This window comes from Colletotrichum abscissum (assembly GCF_030869225.1).
Source record: "Colletotrichum abscissum strain IMI 504890 chromosome Unknown Scaffold_7.1, whole genome shotgun sequence".
In the NCBI taxonomy this organism is placed as follows: domain Eukaryota; kingdom Fungi; phylum Ascomycota; class Sordariomycetes; order Glomerellales; family Glomerellaceae; genus Colletotrichum; species Colletotrichum abscissum.
Genome location: NW_026850514.1, coordinates 526,903 through 542,565, shown reverse-complemented (window position 1 = coordinate 542,565; position 15,663 = coordinate 526,903). Strand labels below are relative to the sequence as shown.

Sequence of the window (15,663 nt, the reverse complement as noted above, 5' to 3'; positions counted from 1 at the left end):
TTTAAGGCTGGATATGTTCGCAAGTGGGAGGCGATCTAAATGGAGAATCCAATCTCGGTTCATTTGATCAACCTTCTTTGCAAGCTTGAAGATTAAATCTGGCCTTGTGGGCGCACTCAGGGGGCATTATCATCATCGAAATATGAAGGCCAACCTATTCTTCTTGCCCGGCTGTGCTTCACGCACCTTGGCGTAAGTCTTTGCATGTCTTCAGAAAGCTTCAGACGCGGACTAACGCTGCCAAGCCGTGGTGTCATTTGAGACATGGGAGTACCAGAGGCACAACGCAGCTGGGAGCTGGAAGACCGGGCCAAGCAACCCTCTTTTAACCCACCTCAAGAAGACACAACCGCCTATGGCTCGAGATCACAGTATCCATCCGAGCCTCGATGGCCCTTCCAGGAGACCGACCAAGACAAGCAGCCTCACTTCTCACCACCAGCTCCGCCACCGCCTCCTCCTCCGATAAATCCGCCAATTCACCATCAACCCGCACCGAGTCCGAGAAGATCTGGCCACACCCGCCATGTCCTAAGGTACTGGGGCCTCGAGATCTTCACCCTCTTCGTCGCAATCAGTCTACTCACCGCAATCATCTGGCTCCTCACCCACTACGATGGCCACTACATGCCGAAATGGCCCTTTGAAATCAACCTCAATTCCGCCATTGCGCTCCTCTCAACCTTTCTCCGCGCTGCCATCGTCGCCGCCGTAGCAGAAATTATCGGCCAGATCAAATGGACCTGGTTTGCCGAACAGACCCGGCCCCTCCAGCACCTCCAGGACTTTGACGCCGCGAGCCGTTCAATCCTCGGCTCCACGAAACTCCTGGCGATGCTCGTGTGGAACCTGGGCTTCTCCTCCACCGGCTTCCTCGCCATCGGTGCCGCCATCGTGACGATTGCCAGCCTTGCCGTTGGTCCCGTCACCCAGCAGGCCGTCCGAACGATGACCTGCCCCATGCTCGAGGACAACATCCGCGCCAGGATCCCCGCAGCGAACTACGTGCCGGGCTCGTCGGCGTACTACCGCGTCGGTGCCGGATCCTATGAGATCGAGGTAGACATGAAGAGTGCCATGATCCAGGGGATTACGGATCCAGGCAGCCAGGACAGCGACGTCCAGGTTCTCTGCCCCAGCGGAAACTGCACGTGGCCTGACTACGGCACGGGCGTCACGCACGCGAGCATCGGCGTGTGTAGCAAGTGTATTGATACGACGAGCTTCGTCAGCGAGCCTGATACGGTGGGCAACCTGTCGCTGCCGGACGACGGCGCCGTCATCAACATCCTGGCCGGAAAGTACATGTGGATGGGCTACAGCAACCTGACCGCGTACACGAAACTCTTCAGCGACGACTTCGCCGCGGCAGCCCCTGTTTCGATGGCTAACTTCAGCATGCTCATGATTTCGACGTCTCCGTGCACGTCAGACAACTCGACGGGGACATCGAAGCTGACGTGCCCGCATCGTCTGTCGCAATCCGACAATAGTTACTTTAGCAACCTGGGGGATTACATCGCCGCCTCGTGTATCTTGTACCCGTGCCTGAAGGAATATCATGCGCGGTACGTGAACAACACATTGACGGAGACGGTCGTCCGCACGACGACGGCGGCGTCCAATCCTGCCGAGAACGCAGCGTCGGGATACTCATTGTACGGCAACTACACGGCGAGACAAAGTCCCTGTGTGATTGACAACGGCACCTGGTACGATACCACCAACCAGAGCCAGGCCTTGGACGTTCCGGGACGCATCTGGACCAACTTCAGCGTGAGCGGCAGCGACGAAGTCACCCGCGTGCCGAACGAATGCCTGTACAAGATGGACGGGACCTTCTTCTCCGCGCTATCGACTTTCCTCAAGGCGAGCTTGCTGAGCGCCTCGTGTAAGTACGACTCCATGCAGAGCGGACACCTCAACTGCTACGACTCTTGGTGGCTCACGCCGCTGTGGGCCGACATGAACGCCACCGTAACCAACCTTACGAGCGCCGTCGACGACTTTGCCTGGGCCGTGACGAACAAACTTCGGATGACGGGGCTCGGGCCGGACGTCGTCCCTGGCGCTAACGCTCTATTGAATCGGCGGGCTGAGGCGCTGGGCGAGGTATGGGCGAGCTCGACGTGTACCTACTTTGACAGGCAGTACATAGCTCTGCCCATCATCTTGGTGGGCCTCTGCGGGATCCTGTTGGGCTGGATCATTCTCAAGAACTATAACGACCCCGAGCAGCCCGTCTGGAAGGGCAGCGTGCTGCCGCTACTATTCTTTGGTTTGCATGATACCATGGGGCCAAAGGGGACAGCGGGCGGAGCGAGCAATGGTGGTGATGGGCCCAGGGATGGGGTCCGCATGGCGAGGAATATGACGTTCTTCAAGGAGAACGGACGGTCGGCGCCGGAGCTACATCGGATTCAGCAGGAGTCAGGCCGGATGCGGGTGCGATTCCATGGCGGGATGGACCCGGGATTCTTAGATCTGGGGACGGGGAGGAGTGATCCGGAGGCCGCGAATGCCTCGTTAGTGCCGGGGCAGGGTGACTCCCGTGGTACGAAGATGAGATGATGCTCGCTGTAGAGAAATTAGAAACGTGTCTTGTTGCTGTCAATGTAAGATCTAGATTTGTCTCGGTTGTGATCAAATGAGCCTTTCCCCAAGGACACATCGTTGTTGCCAGCATTGAAGGTACGTTCGGGAGGTCGAATCTTACCGGCGTCGATCCCGGAGGACGCATCTGGTGGCCTCTGAGTCTAAGATTGAGCAAATCGGTGGTGACAAAGATTACCGGTACCTTACCGCGATGAAGAAAATGTCTGACCCGGCAAGAGACGCGACAGGCGAGTCTGGGGTCGTGTTGTGCTACAATTCATCTTCCCATATCACACACGACTCGTGGAAAGCCAACCTTAACCTTCAACCTCCGCGTTTCTTCCCGACTGAGCCGCTTCGATGCGCCGATTTGATGCGCTACATGGTCAAACATCGAACGATGGAAAGCTGAAGGATCCAACAGTTCCGGCTGAATCCAAAACCGACAGCGACGCCCGCCTGACAGGTCATGCCAATCAGGAGAGATGGATCCGTCAGCGAGCTGTGAGCAGAATCCCAGCCATCTGGCATTGGACGGACTCTGTCCCCATATGTTCCTGGCGTCCAGCCAGTTAGAAACATTAAATCAACTCTTGATGGAGCCTAGTCGACGCCGTCTGTCTTCCAGAGTGTCCTCCCCGCATGCTTTGAAGCTTTCCCACGGGTTTCCCCCGCATTTCGGCTGCTAGGCGTAAGGAGTTACACTTACCCATGCCATCATCGCTACTCATTGTCCCGGATCTATGTTTTGCCCCCCTTGGCTGAGTAAAGGACCGCAGGGACCATGGCGGGGGTTAGTCCGTCGTCTCTGCCACTCTGATCGAGGTCTGGTGGTGGGATGGACGAGCCACCGCGGGGCACAAAGCGCGAGGCGCGAAAGTTTACCCCAAAGAACTGAACCCCTAGTCAAATTGCCGAAGTCTGTTGCCGCACTCGATGCCGCACTCTGTTGCCGCAACCAAAGATGGTCATACGATTCATGCCCACCATCCGTGGCTTGCTTGTCTGGATTGCTCATGCCTGAATCCGGGGCTCCAGATTTTGATACTTAACCATCATGGCCCTCCGGTTCGTTCGCAGGTCTGCTCCTGTTTCAAAGAATCTCTCATTCTACAAGTGCTCTCCCCCATCTCTATCACAGCGCGTTGTTCCTGTCACCCCCCAGATACCCTCCACCAAACACATCTCCACAACATCCATCACAATGGCTACGAACGGCACAAACGGCGTCAACGGACACGCCAACGGCGCCAATGGCACCAAGAGCAAGTTCGACCCCAACTTCACACAACATGTCATCGACCTCATGAGCCCCGAGACCAAGCCCAGACACAGACAGGTTCTCGGCTCTTTGATCAAGCACCTTCACGACTTCTGCAGAGATGTCGAGCTCACACAAGAGGAGTGGGTTCTGGGTGTTAACTACATCAACTCCATTGGCCAGGCCTACCAGAAGAACCGCAACGAGGCATGGAGAGTGTGCGATATCCTGGGTATTGAGTCGTAAGTCGCAACCCCCCTTTCCCTGCCCTCTAGCGCGGCCGTCTACTCCGAAAATCATTTACCCCGCGTGCGCGGCTTTTCCGGCCGCGCCACTACGATGCCATGTTCGCAAGCAGAGATCCAGCCAATGGCTAACAATTCTCCCCCCTCTCTACAGTCTCGTCGACGAGATCAACCACACGGTCGAGACCGAGTCCGGCGTCACCCCCACATCATCCACCATTCTCGGCCCCTTCTGGTCCCCCGAGACCCCCTTCCGCGACCTCGGCGCTTCCGTCGTCCAGAACATGCCCAAGGACGGCCAGCTCACATACTTCCATGGTGTCATCAAGGACGCGGAGACGGGCAAGGGCATCCCCGACGCCGTCTTCGACATGTGGCAGGCCAGCACCAATGGAAAGTACGATGTCTTTGACCCCGAGAACCAGACCCGTCACAACCTGCGCGGCAAGTTCAAGACGGACGCTGAGGGCAAGTTCTACTTCTACTGCCTGAAGCCCACCGAGTACGCCATCGACACCTCCGGCCCCTCGGCCGATCTCCTCAAGCTCATGGGCCGCCACCCGTACCGCCCCGCGCACATTCACATGATGGTCACGCACCCCGACTTCATCGGCGTCACGGCACAGCTCTACCCCAGCGACGACCCGTACCTCGAGACCGACACCGCCTGCGCCGTGAAGGACGATTTGCTTCTTACTTTCAAGCCTGTTCAGAACGAGGCCAAGGGCGCCACCCTCGACGTCGAGTACGACGTCCGCCTGGTGTCCAAGAAGTACAAGCCGGATTCCCAGATGCTCATGCAGAACGCCAACCAGAACAAGTTCTAAGTCTAGACTTGTGGGGGGCTTCTGATTTGAATGAGAACGAGTGGTTGTTTCAGCATGTGAGAGCGGAATGTGTGTGGGTGGTGTGCGTGCATAGTACACTGAAAGGACAGCACAATGGGTCTGGATAATTGTTTTGAGCATGAGACTCCGAAGAACGGAGATTTCTCACTTTTTTTCTTCGTGTATCCCTCCAAAACCGCACTGCAAAATGGCGTCAGTGCAAATGTGGCCCGTTAGAAGGCCCAATTTTCTCCGCACGAATTAGAAATTGATATCCTCTTCAAGTTGATTCGGTAGAAAATCGCGGTACTTTGGTGATTGGTTGAAACCCCGCGTGCTTGTGTCTTCGTCTCCAAGTTTGCAACTCGTAGACTTGCAGTTTAGCTATTGAGTTTCTAGGCGAATGCTACGTAGCGAATCTGAGCAAACCGGCTCTTGAGAACCGCTCTGAATCTATTCATTCCCTCACCCGTGTGAAGTGAATCCTGAAGTCCTTTGAAGAATACCTTTGAATTGACTCGACGCGACTGAAAGCTCAACTCTGAGACTCTGCGTGTCTTCAGTCAACAGTGTCCCCGACTTTTCCCCTCCCCCTCCTCCACTTACCGGGTTCCTTCGGAAACCTTCGGCTAAGCTATTCGCCCTCTCCCTTGGCTCTTGGGGGGACGATTCTTTTCCCGACTCGAAATGCCGTGGGGGGCGAGACCGGGGTAGGACGTGCGTCAGTGGGTCTAAGCCGGAACTGGAGAGCGGCTTTGCGACACTGCTGGCATTTTTAGAAGCCAAGAGATCACAGTTTCCCCTGGCTCCGGATGGTAGTCTGCACGTTATCGTGCCGTGCGTGCCTGACAGCTATCACGGCTAATGGCTACGGTAGGTAACGGACATCGAACCCGTACGCTCGGGTTGTCGCTCTTCGGTCTTAACGTGAGAGCTGCCGATCTACCGGTATGAGGAGAGCCTCTTCCCGTATTACCCCGCGATCCTAGTGAGTGCCTCGTTATCACCGGTAAGTAGATCGGTCAAGGGATGGCTGGCAGATCTCAATGACTACATTAAAGCCACGAGCTCCAGCTCACGGACAGTACGTCCCTTCCTCGTGTTTAGACCTCACAGTTCTTCAAGAACAAGTAGATGTAGCAATGACCTGTTTTCAATTCAAGGCTCAGAATTCCGTCGTACATTTTGGACGAAACCTCGCCGCTCTGCATGCTCGGGAAATATGTAAAACTTGGTATCTACTGATTGGGTCAATGATTCAGTAGAACTCCCTATCGAACAAATTCAACATAGCTTCTGACAAGCGTTATCTGCTCCCGTCATCTCAAAAATAACTACCACGTGGTATTAAGGTGAACTAGAGAGGGCTTATCTAACAGGCATAACCCACAGCTCCTACTTTTCTGGCAAGGTGCGAGAGCACTATCTCTTGGGCATGAGAAACACATTTCTCCGAGCCCATCTTGGTTAACAACATGAATGAGTTGGGGCTTGTGCTTAAGCATGCCGGTGTCTCTTGACGTGTCGCCCACAGCACAATCGGTAAAGTCGGTCCTATCAGCGATAGGCCTTTTGTAAAAGGTATCCCTTGTTGCTTCGTGTCAAAAAGCCAGGCCGTTGAATTACCCCTGTGCCGCCTGCCACAGTCATCGGCCCGTCTAGCTTGAGATCCGGCGTGAGATCCGATTCGTTCCCACGCTGCCGGCGTCGAGATAGCCTGTAGACTGATCCAGGTAATATCCAGATTTTATCGCATTGGTAACATCAAGTAGAATCTCGCTGCTAAATTCCTTTGATTTCCTTTAACTGAGAGTCTTGATCCTCGTCATGATTCGTTGGTATCTACCGCTGCCGTAAGCTTGAGGTCCTAGCGCAGGGTGTCTTTCTTCCGAAGAAGGCTACATGATCTCGAACCTAGCAATTTTCTCTCTTCAGCAAGTTTCGATGTACGTGCATGTAGGGATCGAAGCCCGAGACTGTGCACATTCAAGTGATTCCATATCTTCACACTGACCGATGCCTTACTTGAATCATTCGTCCCCAGCACGACTTAGCCAGCGTCTCAGACCTTGGCTTGACGAAGTACCAACGCTATAATGACTCAGTCGGCGAGAAAGTCCGTGGAGTTGAGGCAAAAAGAGGTCTCTCCCCACCTGTGGACGCGCCAAGGCGCAGCGCGCCCAATAGAGGTTGTTTCCGCCCATGGGCTCTCTACAGCGGGAAAGAATGTTATGCTTAGAGACTATTTCACCGTAATCGTGCATGTTATCGCCGAAAATGAGCATGTAGTGGCCTTTCTCATAGGATGACTTTACTCAGGTTCTATCTCACGAAGTGGGGTCGTCCTAGTTAGTCGACCATGACGTAGGGGACATTTGTAAGCTGAACGACTAGAGAGTCAACTCATCTCGTGGTGTTGAATGGTTCTCATATCACTGAGAGACGCTCCTCAGAAATCGTATAAATGCTTTTCAAAGACCCTCAAAGCTCATTGCCTTCCACCTAGTAGTCTCATCGATTCAACTTTGTCGAATTTAGATCAAGAGGAACTTTAACTTGGGCTGCGACCACCTTACCTGTTCGACATCAAGATGGGCCTCGACGGAAAGAATGTCTTGCTGGTTCGTTTACAATGATGACAAAAACTGGGCTACAACGCGGATTCATCACTGAATCTCTACAGACAGGCGCCTCTATGGGAATCGGCGAAGCAATCGCCACGGCGCTGGCCGCCAAGGGTGCGAATCTAGTTCTCCTATCCAGGTCCAAAGTAAGTTGGCAGCAGGAGGGCCAGGTATACGGGGAGGCTTTACCTGCACGTCAGTTGACTGACGCTCTGTGAAGGAGAAACTCAGCACTGTTGCGAAAAGCGTGTCGAGTGCCAACCCGAACGTCAAGGTCATCTGCCGAGCCGCTGACATTGGAGTTTTCGACGTGGTCGACAAGGCGATCGGCTCAGCCATCGAAGAGATTGGCGAGATTGACATTCTCATCAACAACGTACGCTCGGCTTTTACATCAACTTTCAGTGTGACGCCACATCCTTCCAAGCCTCGCTAACCCGTCCCCCCCAAGGCTGGGCTCGCTTTGGGAGCTCCCGCCAGGTTCCCAGACCTCAAGATCGAGGACATCATCACCATGTCCAACACTAACATCAACGGAACCATGTTCGTGACACACTCGGTACTCAACAGGTCCATGATGAAGCAAAAGCCCGGGAAGGGCACAATCCTCAACGTCACCTCTGTCACTGCGCATGAAGTGCCACCGTTCCCGGGCGAGGCAGTCTACCACGCGAGCAAAGCGTTTCAAGAGGGGTTCACCAATTCTCTTCGCAACGAACTCGTGGAAACCGACATTAAGGTGCTAGCAATCAGGCCTGGTGTCGTCGCGACTCACTTCCACACGCAGCGCGTGGGTTTCGATCAAGACCAGTACGACTCATTCGTGGAGGGATATGAGTAAGTTCTTGCCACTGGTCTATTTTTTTGTTTGCTTATGAGTGAATAAACTAACACCGGTCAGTCCGCTTGTGTCTGGAGACGTTGCGCAAGCGGCGGTCTACATGCTGGAGCAACCGGACAATGTCTCCATCAAGGCTCTTGACGTCGTGCCTACAGGTATGTCGAGCAACCCTGTGACTACATCAATCAACTAACCTGCAACTAGCTCAACGCTCACTCACCGTGTTCGATCGGACATGGAATCAGCGGGGTCATGATTAAATCTAAATTCAATTGAATCACGATAAACGATGTACGCCGAAGCTACAGCTCTCTGCGGGAGGTTGTAAATATTTCAAAGCGGGGAGATGGCGAAGATGTCTACATCGACTTTCCTGAACCCACATCTCTCTTCTGCTTGGGAATTAGCTGTACGTACTTAGTTAACCCAAGTACCTTTGGTCTAGTAGTCGCAGCAACATTAGTTGCCAAGTCGAGTTTCCGTCCCCTTCAGGTCGCTAAACCAAAGTCCCTAGCCTGAGTCGCATTCGCACTCGTACGCCCAAAGCTTTGATTGGTACATCAACAACCTTGTTGTGACTATTTCACTTCAACTTAAGATGTTGGTATCCCGACCATCAATTGCCTCGTTCCTGGTTTGGTGTAACGTATATCTCATTGGAAGATCGGCGTCCGGACTCTTTCCAGGCCGACTTGCTTTCTCCGCATTGTCATGGCACCGGTGTTTAGGTAGTAGTGAATCCGAAGGCTGCAACATCAGCCCTATTAATACGAACCCCCTCACAGAATCGTCTTACTCAACTCACGACTATACCCCTCGAGATTGAAGATACTGTTTTACTAAAGACCTAAAGGGCGCTGCTCTATTCACGTTCCAAAGAACCCAAAAATGGCTATCCCATCGTGTTGCTTGAAAGCCTTTGAATGGGACGGCACTCCAACGGGCCGAACCGACAAGCTTGCCAACAATGACGTCTACGTCGTCGGTGACAATCCACACGCCGCAGTTGTCATCGTTCACGACCTTCTAGGCTGGACCTTCCCCAACGCACGCCTCCTGGCGGATCACTATGCTCGCGAAGCCAACGTCACGGTCTATCTACCAGACTTCTTCGGCGGTTGGGTTGTACCCTTTGAGCCAGTGCTTCAGAATCGATGGCACGAAATTGACCTCTCGAGCTTTGGAAGGGACAATTCACGAGAAATTCGAGAACCTGAAATCACCAACTTTGTCAAGGAGGTTCGCAAGAAGCACACGAAAGTCGGGGCTATTGGGTTTTGTTACGGAGGGTGGGCAGTCTTTCGGTTAGGAGCAAAAGAGCATGATCCTCCGTTGGTTGACTGCATCGCGACTGGCCACCCCAGCTTGCTGACCAAGGAGGATATTGACGGTGTTGGGGTTCCGGTGCAGCTGTTGGCTCCCGAATTTGATACGCAGTTCACCCCCGAGCTCAAGTCGCATTATTTCGAGACCATGTTGAAGAAGGGCGTGTCGTTTGAGTATCATCACTACCCTGGTGTCGAGCATGCTTGCTTGACTAGAGGTGATCCCGGAAAGCCTGGAGAGAGGAAGGCGATGGCTCTGGCAAATTCGGCCGCGGTAAGCTGGTTCAGTCAACATTTGCATTAATGGCATCAAATAAGAGTGACTTTTGAAGAGTAAAAGTTGAGGGAGATCATGAAACGATGAGGTGGAGAGAAAAGAGTAACTGAGCAGGCATTGGAGGGCACTATGTGGCACTCGGAATGAATTTAGCATACCTGCCACAATGGATTTCTAGTTCAGCCACTCGATTATGTGTTGGTAATTCCAGTCGGCAGCGAAGTCTATGCCGCTTCAAGTGTTTACTATCGATACGACTTCGAGATTGCTCTTCGGAGAAGTTGATCAATGTCATGGCACCGATTGCATTTAGAGAAGAGGCATATTTGTTAGAAACATGCCCACTTGAGCATGATTCAAAGAATATCATACTGACTAAGGTCTACAACCATCAGTTCGGCAAAGAAACAACAGTGTGAAGTTGTGATCTCATTAAAAAGGTTGTTGCAACAGACTTGAACCACTTGATATAGCATTGTCTCGTCCAGTCAGTTGAACTTATTGCTTCTATGTCCCTTGACTACTCGAGCCAAAACATGAAGTTGAGATGTAACATGCCTTTCATGCTTCGTCACGATAAAGTAGTAATTACGCTTGCGCTAACTCGGGTAGAACAAGCTTACGGTCAATTGTGGACTGCTAATCATAACGACGTACTTAGACTATTAGAACACAATGCTTGGTATGGCATCACAATGACTCACTACAGCATAATCTCAACGAAGAGCCGACACGATGTTGTTAATGACAAATTTTGAGATACCTCGTATTGTTCGTATTCTCATACGAGGGAATTACCAGCAACAAGACGCGGGGTTGATACTGATTTATAAGCCAGAGCCACCTCGGCCGAGGTTTTGGGCCGCCGCCCCCGGTCCTCCAGTCACTTCCGGAACCGAAACCGAGTGGGCTGGCGCGGGCCCCGGGCCCTAAGCGCGGGAAGTTGCGTCCGCGTTGCATTCAGCCCCAACCCGATAAAACTCCGCAGCGTCAAACCGGGCCAGCCCGCAGCTTTTCCCCGCTTTTGGCGGACTTTGGCTGTTCGAGACACCGACATTGAGAAATGGTGTTGCGATGATATCATCCCCATGGCGATATGAGAGCCCATAGTAGGCGGTTCTCTGGGTAGAGGGGGATCCATACTTAGCTTTATGAGATTCTGGAGCATAAGTTAAACTCAAGTCCTTCTCATCAACAACAAAGCCTTGAACTAGATCATTGACTTCGACTCCAGGCAACAAAATATTCTAGGTTCTTCGAAACCAAAGAACAACATCAAACATGAAGGTCGCAGTACTCGGTGGAACCGGCGAGACTGGAACTTCCATTATGAATGGACTGCTCTCCTCGCCTGAGACGAAATACGTAGGGACCTTGTCTATCATGAAAGTCTGTACAATACCTTGGTAAAGTTACTGATAAGTCGTTTGATAGGAGATAACTGCGCTTATCCGACCGAGCTCGCTTGAGAAGCCAGAGGTCAAAGCTTTAGAGAAGAGGGGCGTCAAGATTGCCACAGTAGACCTGAGCGGACCCGAAGATGAAATCGCGAATCAGCTTACCGGTCATGAGGTGGTCGTCTCAGCCATTGTGGCAGACAAGCTGCTCGACCAAATCCCCCTCGCCAATGCGGCTAAGAAAGCGGGGGTAAAGCGATTCGTCCCCTGCTTCTTTGGGACGGTGATGCCCGGCAGGGGCATGTTATGGTTCCGAGATCAGGTGAGGAAGACTCCCTAGACCCCCAGGATATGTCAAATTAGCTGTTGAGCTGACATCTAAATGCGTCCTAGAAAGAGGATGTCTTAAACCATATCCAGACTATCTACCTCCCGTACACGGTCATCGATGTTGGCTGGTGGTACCAGATCAGCTTGCCCCGTCTGGCCTCGGGACGGATTGACGCAGTCGCGAGCCCATTTGACAACTGGATCGCTGGAGATGGAAGCGTTCTCTCTGGTATGACTGACCTCCGCGACGTTGGCAAATACGTCGCCCGCATCATTGCGGACCCACGGACCCTGAATCACAGAGTCTTCGCCTTCACCGAACTCATGTCCCAGAATGAAGTATACGATCTGATTGAGAAGATGAGTGGAGAAAAGGTTGAGAGAAGATACGTAAGTTCTAGACCACCTTCCCAAGACTCGGGGAAATAAGGCATACATGGAGCGATAAATAGACGGTGAAGGCTTAGCTTTGAGCGATTAAACTAACATTGAAACACAGATGTCGGCTGATGAGATTGAGGCTGCGATGGTCAAGGCGAAGGATGACAAGGCCAACCCTCATAGGCTATCGGTTTTACAATATCGGAAATCGTGGGGCCTCCGAGGAGACAACACGCCGGAGTACGTGCGATACCTAGGATATCAAATCGCCAAGGATCTGTATCCTGACTTAACGGGAAATTCGTTTGAGGCTTTCTGCGGCGAGGCTCTGGAGGGCAAGGTCAACTCCATCTACGAGAAGAAGAAGCGTGAGGCCATGGAAGCAGCTGGTAAAAAGTAAACAACCAATAGACTTCTTACTTGGTAGGTTTCGACAGGCTCAGCAATTGCGGCTATTGTTGGAACGTGTCAGTAGCCGTTCTTGCTGGACCAATAGGTGAGTCCGCAGAAATTCAAAACTTCGATTAAAGTCGCGATGCATCCACTATTAGTGAGCTGATCCATTTCAAGGCGGCCCCGGTTTCGAGTTGGAATCCATTCATTTGATCTGCATGTTTAAAACCTTGATGCTGTAAATATGGTTCGTGGGCGATCAGAGTTTTGTCTAAATCAGCTCGGACTAATACTCGCCTTGGCATCACCAACGATTCTGTAAAGATAGAGCTCCGACTTAGGAGTACCTTGATTAGGTAAACAAGACCACGAAAAATGGAAACAAAGGCATTCAACTTCGAATACAGCAACAGGCTTTAAGAATTGTCATGCCAATAGTTTGCCCGCTGCAGTCAGAGAGTACGAAACCAGCGATAATGTACGTCGCCGAAGGTCGCCACAGTTAGGCCTTCGGCAACTGATGCAGGAAAGCCGCCTCCCAAGCGGGTGGGTGTTTTATCAGATCCATCAGCCGCCAAGCGCTTCCCCGCCCGTCTTCGCTCAAATCCGAGCAATTTCATTTGACAAGATGCCATGTCCATGCCAGTCAGTGGAGTGCACTTGTGCAATGGAGCCACAAAAGTAGATGGGCGAGACGGGGCCGCCGGCCACCATGTCAAAATGACTAGTAGGAAAACTGGTAGTAATGAGGCCATCAAGGTTCTCTGGTGAGCAAGTTTCTGTTCTTTCTTTAGACATCTTTGGAAGTTCGGCGCGTTTACTTTCGCTTATGACCTGTAAGGAATGCGATTGACATTTCATCGCCAACGACGTGTGCTCCGAACAGACGAATCCTTGTCGCGCACGCCCTAGATCTGGGCAGTAGAAAATTTCGAGTTTACGGATGAATGACACGCTAGTCAAGATAGAACACTTAAAATTCTTTATCAGATCGTTTGTTTCACTCGGGACTCGAGAGAGAAAGCACTTGTTCATGTTGCATCTCGGATAAGGTAGTATCGGAAAGAATCTTATGTGGCAAGCGATTTACAGAGAAAATGGCCACTGAGAACCGTTCAACCGGCAAAAAGGTCAAGGGTATGTTTTCGAGCCTCGACCGCCGTCATGACTGTACATGTGCCTTGGGCTAACTTTCTTGGCTTCACGTAGCCTTCTTCCTTGGCAATGAGGCAACTTCAAAAGAAGAAAGACGTCTTGTGCAGAAAATAGGTAGGCACTCCCATTATCTCTGCATTAGGAGACGATGAATCTGACTAATAAACCGCAGACTTCTTCATCTTGACATACTGCTGCCTCAGCTACTTCTTCAACTACCTGGGTGGGTGATGGTTGTCTCATATCAGCTTTGAGGAAGGGACCGTAACACTGACAATGAACGGATACAAAAGACCGTGCTGCTTTTGCCAATGCTTATGTGAGTTTCCACATCGGAAATGAGTAGACCATCGAGTAGAACTGACAGGCTCACCCTAGGTTGCTGGCCTCCGCGAGGCCTTGCACATGAAGGGCCATGACTACAACACAGTTCTTTCGGTGACCACTGCTGGGTAAGATCTAGGCCGATGAGCAGCGTTTCCACGAACATGAGCTGACCCCATGTCAAAGTATGGTGGTGGGACAGATTCCTCATGGCATCATCATCGGTCTCCAAATCGTCCGGCCGCGAATCTGGCTGCCGTCGATGTGCTGTCTCTGGGCATTCCTGACTGTACGTCTCATCGATGTCAAATTGCCCTATTCCGGCTCGCTGACAATACCCAGATGGCTAGTGCAGGCGTCAAGAATACCGCTCAGCTCTGCGTTATCCGCTTTTTCCTTGGCTTGGCGGAGGCTAGCACCTACTCGGGAGCCATCTACATCATGGGCTCCTGGTACAAGCCTGAAGAAATCTCGAAGCGCACGGCCATCTTCACCGCGTCAGGTCAGGTAGGCACGATGTTTGCCGGCGTCATGATGGCTGCCATCTACAAGGGACTAGGCGGCCTTGCCGGTCTTGGTGGATGGCAGTGGGTCTTCATCATTGGTACGAACAAGTTGACGAGGCCTGCGGCTGGAAGAACTTACTGACAAACTTCAGATGGCATCATCACGCTTCCCATCGCGATCTTCGGCTTCTTCTACTTCCCGGATATCCCTGAAAACACCAGCGCTCGGTATCTCAGTGACTCTGAGAAAAAGATTGCTGTTGGACGTTTGCCTCCAGTCATCAAAGGGTCGCACGGAGTCAACCCGTTCTCTCTGTTAAAGCGTCTAGTACTTATGCCCACCTTGTAAGTCGAATATCCCGCTTTTATTACGACATGAGTTGGGAAAGCTGACCACGTAATAGTTGGGTTTTGGTGCTGTGGTCTCCGATTTGCGCTACACTCGAGGCCTGGGTTGTCCAGGGTAACTTCATCCTTTGGCTTAAATACCACGCCGAATCCTTCACGCAGAGCCAAATCAACACCTATCCTTTGGGCGTGCAAGCAGTCGGCATCGTAACCAATATCATGGCGGCATGGCATATGGACGCGACCGGAACCCGAGTACCCATGGTTGTGCTGGTTTGTCTTATCCAAATCGTCTGCGCCGCGATGCTCCTCGTTCCGAACCTGCCTTACGCCGGTACCATGTTCGCATTCTACGCATCGGGTTCGTCGTACATGGTCAACCCGTTGATCTTTGGCTGGGCCAGCATCATTCTCCAACGGAGCGGCGACGAGGCGGTGCGCAGCGTGACGGTGTACGCTATGAACATTGGCGCCACCACGCTTTACACTTTCTGGGGCATCGTCTTCTATGCGGCCGATGAAGCGCCGTATTGGAAGAAGGGTGCGATTGTCATGATTGTGTGCAGCGTCATCGTACTCTGCTTCATGGGACTCGTCATCAGGGTAAGCTCATCATGATTGGAAGAATCACTTAATTTCCGCAAATATGAAGTAGCTAATCACGATATCACACAGATCGATAGGCAATCACTTGCAAAATATGGCTCAATGACGGTGGAAGACTTCGAGCGTGCCGCTGCGGCTCGAGAGACGCAGACGTTGCCTGACGGAGAGAGATCCGATGAGAACGAGGACCAAAAGAACACAGTTTCGGAGAAAGTGACGCCAATCTGA

The 15,663-nt window shown here is 52.2% G+C and overlaps 6 protein-coding genes across 6 annotated transcripts; all 6 read left to right on the top strand.

Annotated features, from left to right (window-relative positions):
- Positions 1-264: 264 nt before the first annotated feature.
- CABS01_03688 (uncharacterized protein) lies at positions 265-2,571 on the top strand (the record flags this gene model as incomplete). The annotated part of the gene is made up of 1 exon (XM_060537061.1): positions 265-2,571. The coding sequence occupies one exon, from the start codon at positions 265-267 to the stop codon at positions 2,569-2,571; it is 2,307 nt and encodes a 768-aa protein (XP_060391319.1).
- Positions 2,572-3,652: 1,081 nt separating this feature from the next.
- CABS01_03687 (dioxygenase) lies at positions 3,653-4,928 on the top strand (the record flags this gene model as incomplete). The annotated part of the gene is made up of 2 exons (XM_060537060.1): positions 3,653-4,098; positions 4,256-4,928. The coding sequence occupies 2 exons, from the start codon at positions 3,653-3,655 to the stop codon at positions 4,926-4,928; spliced, it is 1,119 nt and encodes a 372-aa protein (XP_060391318.1).
- Positions 4,929-7,519: 2,591 nt separating this feature from the next.
- On the top strand, positions 7,520-8,653 carry CABS01_03686 (NADP-dependent L-serine/L-allo-threonine dehydrogenase ydfG; the record flags this gene model as incomplete). The annotated part of the gene is made up of 6 exons (XM_060537059.1): positions 7,520-7,549; positions 7,612-7,698; positions 7,773-7,928; positions 8,004-8,389; positions 8,454-8,548; positions 8,598-8,653. 6 exons carry the CDS (start codon positions 7,520-7,522, stop codon positions 8,651-8,653), a joined length of 810 nt encoding a protein of 269 aa, XP_060391317.1.
- Positions 8,654-9,281: 628 nt separating this feature from the next.
- On the top strand, positions 9,282-10,022 carry CABS01_03685 (dienelactone hydrolase; the record flags this gene model as incomplete). Its single annotated transcript, XM_060537058.1, has 1 exon — positions 9,282-10,022. The coding sequence occupies one exon, from the start codon at positions 9,282-9,284 to the stop codon at positions 10,020-10,022; it is 741 nt and encodes a 246-aa protein (XP_060391316.1).
- A 1,254-nt stretch (positions 10,023-11,276) lies between these two features.
- On the top strand, positions 11,277-12,503 carry CABS01_03684 (isoflavone reductase; the record flags this gene model as incomplete). The annotated part of the gene is made up of 4 exons (XM_060537057.1): positions 11,277-11,360; positions 11,430-11,714; positions 11,786-12,112; positions 12,222-12,503. The coding sequence occupies 4 exons, from the start codon at positions 11,277-11,279 to the stop codon at positions 12,501-12,503; spliced, it is 978 nt and encodes a 325-aa protein (XP_060391315.1).
- Positions 12,504-13,593: 1,090 nt separating this feature from the next.
- Positions 13,594-15,663, top strand: CABS01_03683 (major facilitator superfamily transporter; the record flags this gene model as incomplete). Its single annotated transcript, XM_060537056.1, has 10 exons — positions 13,594-13,633; positions 13,706-13,765; positions 13,824-13,874; positions 13,945-13,970; positions 14,030-14,103; positions 14,162-14,264; positions 14,318-14,579; positions 14,634-14,826; positions 14,886-15,432; positions 15,505-15,663. 10 exons carry the CDS (start codon positions 13,594-13,596, stop codon positions 15,661-15,663), a joined length of 1,515 nt encoding a protein of 504 aa, XP_060391314.1.